Source organism: Helianthus annuus, chromosome 15 (genome assembly GCF_002127325.2).
Source record: "Helianthus annuus cultivar XRQ/B chromosome 15, HanXRQr2.0-SUNRISE, whole genome shotgun sequence".
Classification (NCBI taxonomy): domain Eukaryota; kingdom Viridiplantae; phylum Streptophyta; class Magnoliopsida; order Asterales; family Asteraceae; genus Helianthus; species Helianthus annuus.
This window is the reverse complement of record NC_035447.2, coordinates 172,498,004-172,505,480: the sequence shown is the minus strand read 5'-3', so window position 1 is coordinate 172,505,480 and position 7,477 is coordinate 172,498,004. Positions and strand designations below refer to the sequence as shown.

The following is a 7,477-nucleotide window of genomic DNA, read 5'->3' as shown; positions in this document are numbered from 1 at the left end:
AACAAAAGTAAACATATTTGGAAGGTAACTAAGGCCACTAAACGCCTTACCAAGTCACTACGCGTTTTTACAAAACATCAAGTTCATGTTGTATATTAAATGGAATAGTTTTGCACTTGCTAAGTGTAATATTGTTTAGAGTATGTTTGTTGATGATTTGAATGATTTTTGGAAAAGAAAATGATATGCTTATTAGCATGGACACATCCGTTTACAAAGGAAACTATGGCGAAATTCTCTAAAAACTCCAACACTTAGAAAATATTTTCTAGACAAGTGTTTACTAGTGTATTTTTAACTTTGTTTTTCAAAATAAACTTCGCCATATGTTTTGTTACAAAAATACAAAGTATCGGAGGTTGGTTTTCGTAAATAAAAATGGATAAATATATATTTAGAATATATATTTTATACTAAGACACTTGTGTGAATACTTGTATACTTTGTGGAATAGTTATGTTATTTTAGGGTAAAATAATATAACTTAACAATACCGTGAAAATTACAACTCCAAAATAATGCCAAAAATCTCACGGAATAAATATTTAAGTTACACACTTGATATTGTGAAACCGAACGCTAAAAACGTAACTTATGAAATATTCCAGAAAATACTTTTACAAATATATTTTTGGTAAATATTGTTTTGGAAATAAGAAGTGAAAATATATTATTTTGGGAAAAATATATATTTTGGAATACATTATTTTTGGACAAATAAGTTATATATATTTTCTAAGTGAGACTTAAAAATATATTTCGGAACTACAATATACATGTATAAATACCCCCATCATTGGGAAGGAAAATACAGAGATTAAAATACTTGTGAAGTATTAATACAAAAATCTTGATTAAACAATTATTCCAAAACTAAATATAATTCAAAGTTAAAATGATTATTATTTTAACAAATAATTATAACTTGGAATAATATTGGAATAACACAAGAAACGCAACTCAAAAACATTAAACTCTAAGCCAAGGCACGGCCCGTTCGTCTAATAGATATTAGTACATTGTAGGTTGTCGTGTAGCTGACAGAGTTTGAGTTGACGGTTACTGAAGACGCACTACTGTGAGTTCATGTCCCCCTTTTCCTTAAACTGTTTTGTTTACTTACTTCAGGGGTGAAATACATGTTACAAAGGGATACTTACAATACTATTGGTATGATTAGCCTAGGAAAGAACCATAGATCATGTGATAGGGTAGGCGGATACTTGGGACCATTAATCCTCGTATCAGGACCGAGGGGCATGAGTGATAGATCTATTTGGGTGTATCGAGCCCACACCCATGAGGCCGGGGCGGCCCATAGTGGTGACTATGTCTTCCAGCCGGAAGCCCGGTACAACTTTGTTAGGCTTGAGTCTTCCTACACTGTCACACATATCAGTGGCCTTGCAAACCGTTGGTGATCTTTTCCTTGTTTGCAATCATACCGGGACATACATACTTTGTTTACAAATGTTTATACATACTCACTTACACATGAACTTGCTCAACTTTTGTTGATTTTTCAAACTACATGTATTTCAGGAAACTAGTGGATCTAGAAGGGTATGCATGTGTCGCCAAGCTGCGTAGTGAAATAAAAGATGTTATCCATGGTTGTTGAGTTTAGAGGGTATATCCTAATCCTGGACGGGATACATGATTCTAAACTCAGGTTTTCTTTAAGTACTCTTGGTTGAGTCTTTATGAACTCATTTGAACATGTCATGGTTTGTAACTTAATTTGGTATTGATGTTTTCAGACAATGTTGTTGTGGTATTTTCTAAACTCTTTTTAATGGATAAACATCTCGTGTTTTTATCATATAGCATTGTTATGATTGTTGCTATGGTATTAAGAAGTCACACCAAATAACCACGCTTCCGCAAAAGTCAGGGTGAGACAACAAATGAGCGTGTGTTAGGCAGCCGCCTAACACGAATAAAAATTACACCGTGTGTGTCAATTAAAACAAAACACTACCATATTTTTATAAAAAAACCTAAACGACGGCATGACTATAATTTTACACTGGGGGCAAAATCGTAATTTGACAGAAAAACAAACGACGACAATAATGTAAATTTGAGCTGAGGGCAAAATCGTAATTTGGCTGGGAGAAAAAAAAACCAATAACAAAACTGTAAACTTAAACGGGATAAAATCGTAATTTGGCTGGACCAATGGGGAAGTGTCAGGCAGTTGCCTGACACTATTTCTAAAAAAACGATGGCATGACTGTAATTCTAGACTAGGGGCAAATTCGTAATTTGATAGAATAAAAATCGATGGCAAAACTGTAAATTTGAACTGGGGGAAAATCGTAATTTGGTTAGGAGGGGAAAAAACGATTGGCAAAACGGTAAATTTAAATTGGGTCAAATCGTAATTTGGCTGGATCAGTGGGGAAGTGTCAGGCAGTTGTTTGACACTATTAAAAAAACTAAAACGATGGATGACTGTAATTTTAAACGGGGCAAAATCATAATTTGGGTGGATCAATGGGGATGTGCCAGGCAGCTGCCTAGCACCATTCCCCTCCATGGGAATTGTATCTAAGGGTGGGCGGTATGATGTTCAGTGAGTCCATCGGTGAGTGGGTGTCACCGATCGGTGACCATACCATCATGATTGAGTGCATCGATGAGTGGGTGTTCGGTGAGGGAAATCAGGATATAGTCACCGATGTGATTGAGTGCATTGGTTGATGAAATTTGACCGTTTTATAGCCGTTAACTAGCTGTTTTATTTAAAAAAATACAACTTTTCCTTATAAAAACAATACCATTCAACATCATTTTTCACCATTTCTTCTCCATCCAACTCTATTTTTTTAAAAAAAATTCACTTCTTCTATTTTTCCAATGGATGATATACCACTGCTATTCCTTCCAATTGATATTAGTGAAGACGATGATTCTTCCTCGAGCGATGGTAGTTTAATTTTTTTTTCCAAAATCTTATTAACGAAGCCGCTCAACTGGAAGACACGGGCACTTCTAGAAAAAGGAAATTTGTCCGTCGAGATCGAGTGAAATGTCACGAAAACCTTATGAGAGATTATTTTGTCGAGGAGCCCGTATTCAACGAAGAGGTTTTTCGTCAAAGGTTTCGTATGCCCAAAAGGTTGTTTTTAAAAATTTTGAGTGACGTGCAAGCGAATAACTCGTGGTTTCAAGATGCCGTGGATGCGAGTAATAGGAAGAGTTTTACACCGATGCAAAAAGTTACTTCGGCGATTAAGCAACTAGCAACCGGTAACGCTCCAGACGAGTTCGACGAGTATTTAAATATGTCTGAAAGGACTTCCCGAGAAAGTCTAGAAAATTTTTGCGAAACGGTATGTAATTTATACGCTTCCGAGTTTTTACGTAGACCTACTAGCCACGACGTTGCGCTCTTGTACCAAGCTCATGAGGAGAAACATCACCTTCCTGGGATGTTGGGTAGTCTTGATTATACACATTTTGTTTGGAGAATGTGTCCAACGGAGTTGCGGGGTCAATATATGAGGGGGGATCACAGTCACCCGACAGTTATGCTCGAGGCGGTGGCCTCTTAGGATTTGTGGATTTGGCATGCTTTTTGTGGTCCACCAGGTTCACAAAACGACATCAACGTGCTCCAACAATCTCCGTTATTTCTTACTGAGCGAAATGGAACTGCACCAAAATGCCCATTTTACGTGAACAACCACTTGTACAAGCGTGGATACTATCTTACCGATAGAATCTACCCTAATTGGTCCGTGTTTGTGAAATCATTTCCGTATCCTCACATTGTGAAAGAAAAGAAGTCTAAGAGGCAACACGAGGCGGCAAGAAAAGACGTGGAGCGGGCTTTTGGTGTTTTAAAGGCAAAATGACGTATACTTCATCGCCCGATGCGTGCTACGAGTGTTAAAAAAATTAGGATGGTCGTATATGCGTGCATTATTATGCATAATATGATTCTAAAAGACGACGGAAATGCGATTGCACCGGTATATATTCGGGATCCTCCAGTCGAGCCCGTTTTCGAAGACACTGCTTATAACGAGCTCATTGATGAAGATACGCATTATAGACTAAAATATGATCTTGTGGAGCATCTTGGAGAACAAGATTTACCCCACCTTTTGGCGGATTCCGACGAGGAATCGTTAAATTAGGTTTTTTTTTAAATTTATTTTTATATTTTAATGTCATGTTATTTATTTTAATTTTATGTAATGTGTTTTTGATGTGTGTAAAATGCAACATATAAATCACATCAATTAAGGCATAAAACTAACCCTTTTTAAGTACTAATGTTGGAAAAAGAGTGTTTTTGTCTTCCTTTTGTATTTTCAGGATGAAATGAGCTCAAAATCACAAAAGAAGCAAAAAGACAACTAATTCTAGCATAAATACAAGAAAAGGAACAAAAGTAGACTGCCCGGACCCTCAACGGCACCTCTCAAGGCAAAGAAGAGAAAACAGAGACTGAACACGCCCCGTGTCCAGCGAACACGGGGGCGTGCCCAGGAAGCAGCAGAAAAGACAAACCAGTAGAAGCTTCCATTGCCCACCACGGGGCCGTGTCCAGCGAACACGGGGGCGTGGTGAAAGTACAGCAGGCGCATTAATTGTAATTGCGAATTACAATTAATGAAGAGAGAGAATGTCAGACGGGCACGGGGGCGTGTCCAGCGGACACGGGGCCGTGCCCAGCCTTCTGTTCAGCCTATAAATAGGGGTGCTTGGCTTCATTCCATTTCATCCCTTGGCACACCACCTCTCTCACACTTCATCCACCACCCACCACCACCATAACACCATCATCCACCACCATTATCCATTGTCCATCGTAGAGTGTGTGAGTCGTCTCGGGATCCAAGATTGATCGTAAGAGTTCTTGACAATCAAGGCCATGTTTGCCTAAGTCTCTTACATCACTTGGTGAAGACAAGTGTTTAGTATAATACTTTTTATTTTTAATCTTTTGCACTTTTTATTTGGTTTTGTATTAATGACTTTAATAACTAGTTACTTATGTTGAAGGTGATCTTTCCTTATCGTTTGTCCGTGGTGTCTTGACGTTATTTTACTGTCTATATAAAATAAAAGATTATCACCATTCATATCTCCACGGTCTATATGGAGGTATGTTGGCTACCTGGTCGGGGGTTAAGGGAACGGTTTGGTAAGGGTCTTGCCCTTGTTCGGCGTTTAGAGGTCCTGCTTGGGACCTGGGTCAAATTTAGTAGGATCTCCTTCAATGCCCATAGGTATTGGATGGCAGGGATCCAAACTCTTTGACCCCCTCATAAGTTAACTACTATTAATACTATAACCCGGCTATTTAGGACTGTATCCCTGCGGACTCAGACTACTTAGCCGAGGGTAACGTCACCGCCGAAAGCGGGGCCTACCACAATTTGCATTAATAACTTAATTCATTATCTTCCAATAATCCGACCCTTTAGGATTGTATCCTTGCTGACTCAAACTACTGGGTTGAGGGTAACGTCGCCTTCAAAAGAGGGGCCTACTACAATAACTAAGATAATCTCTTAAACAAGTGCAAAAGTGCGAAAATAATCAAAGGTTATACTAATACACGAGTCGGATCCAAGTGATTCATCTTGTCTATCTGTTTTTATTTTATTTTATTTTTCAGCATTTAGTTAGTTTTTATTTTTCTTAGTTTAAAACATTTTTCTCACTTTTTGATTTGGTTAGACGTTGAGGATAAACCGGTATTAAAAGCTCTTGTGTCCTTGGACGACCTCGGTATCTTACCAACACTATACTACGTCCACGATGGGTGCACTTGCCCATATGTGTGTTTAGTGTTAGTAAATATCGTGTTTTATAAATTTAAAACTTGGCTAAAAGTGTAAAAAGGGGCTTAAATATACATCTAAAATATATTACACCTAACGCACATCAAGTTTTTGGCGCCGTTGCCGGGGACACAAGGATTTTAAGAAAGCTTAAAATCGACGGCCTAATCAGTTTTTCAAAACCTTTTCAAAACGCGCGCACATTTTTCTGCATTTTAGTTTAGTTTGCATTTACAGTAGCCTGAACACGGGGCCGTGCTCGCTGAACACTCCCCCGTGCTGCATATTTTTAGTTAGATACACAGATACAGAGTCTGAACACGGGGCCGTGCTCACTGAACACGCCCCCATGCTCAACGTGACCAGTAACTTTAATTAAAACGCCCAGATACAAACCCTGAACACGGGGCCGTGTCCACTGAACACGGGGCCGTGTCCAGCTTCTGTTTCCGTCTTATTTTTGTTTTCTGGTCCCGAGACTCAGTTGTGGTCTGTTGAGTGATTCTTATGGATCAATACTCAAGAGGTTACAACTACACCTATGATGAGGATGATTATAGGGGTAATTATTGCACTAATTGTCGTAACGCACGCTCGGTTCAATATAATACCTCATATCAACCATCCAATTCATACAACTACTATGAGGAGTCCAGGTACGAGCCATCAACTTCATACACATCCTATGAAGACCAAAGGTATGAACCTCCTCCCTCATACTCATATTTTGAGGAACCAAGGTATGAGCCTTCATACTCATACTTTGAAGATTCAAGATATGAGCCACCACCTTCATACTCTTATTATGAGGAACCATGGCGTGAACAACCCACCTCATATGAGTACTATGAAGAACAAAATTTTGACCCTTATCCATCATATACTTACAATGAAGAACAATGGTGTGAACCATCTACTTCATATGAGTATTATGAGGAACCAAGGATCGAACAACCGGATTCAAGCTTTGAGGATCCAAATTCTTTTTCTCTCACCGAAGTGACCAATAGGATATTAGAACACATTAAAACTATCGAACGTTACATGAAAGAATCTCGCGCAAGGGAAGAGGAATCCCACGCAAGAGAAGAATTAAATTGTAATAATAACGTAGAGATAGTTGAAAATGTAAAAATGGAAGAACAAGAAAGTGAAAAACCGACACATGAGTTAAACAATGAAAAAGGTGAGTCCGATAATGTTAAAATTCATGAAGAGTCTAATTTTGAAGAAATTAATCTCTTGTCACCTACTTTCGAAAATCATTGTTTAGTAACCCCTCATGCTAAGTTTTTAAAAGAGTTAAACACTAGTGCTAAAATCAAAGAAATAGTGAGTGTTAAGTTAACTAATGATCAAACCTCGCTAATAAAAGAAGATCCTTTTGAAATTAACATTACACCGGTTCCATGTTTCTTTCAAAATTCCTTTATTAGTAATATCACCATTGATAAAGATCTTTGTGTTAACATAATGCCTAACTACATTTTTGAAAAATTAAGTATTAGTGATTTTACTCCACTTCAAATTCCCATTTTTCTATCCGATCGAAAAGTAATGAAATCAATCGGTGTAGTTGAAGATGTTTTGGTTCAAACAAAACAAATGGTAATCCCAACCGACTTCGTCATCCTTGATGACGCCCCCTTAGTCTTAGGAAAACCTTTTGTACA

The 7,477-nt window shown here is 38.0% G+C and overlaps 1 protein-coding gene across 1 annotated transcript; it reads left to right on the top strand.

The window, feature by feature from the left end:
- Positions 1 to 3,050: 3,050 nt before the first annotated feature.
- LOC118487571 lies at positions 3,051 to 3,560 on the top strand. Its single transcript, XM_035984524.1, has one exon. It carries the CDS (start codon positions 3,051 to 3,053, stop codon positions 3,558 to 3,560), a length of 510 nt encoding a protein of 169 aa, XP_035840417.1.
- The last annotated feature ends 3,917 nt before the right edge of the window (positions 3,561 to 7,477 follow it).

What these genes read in the sequence shown, in the direction of transcription:
- LOC118487571 (XM_035984524.1), top strand. Translation starts at nt 3,051, where the DNA reads ATGAGAGATTATTTTGTCGAGGAGCCCGTATTCAACGAAGAGGTTTTT.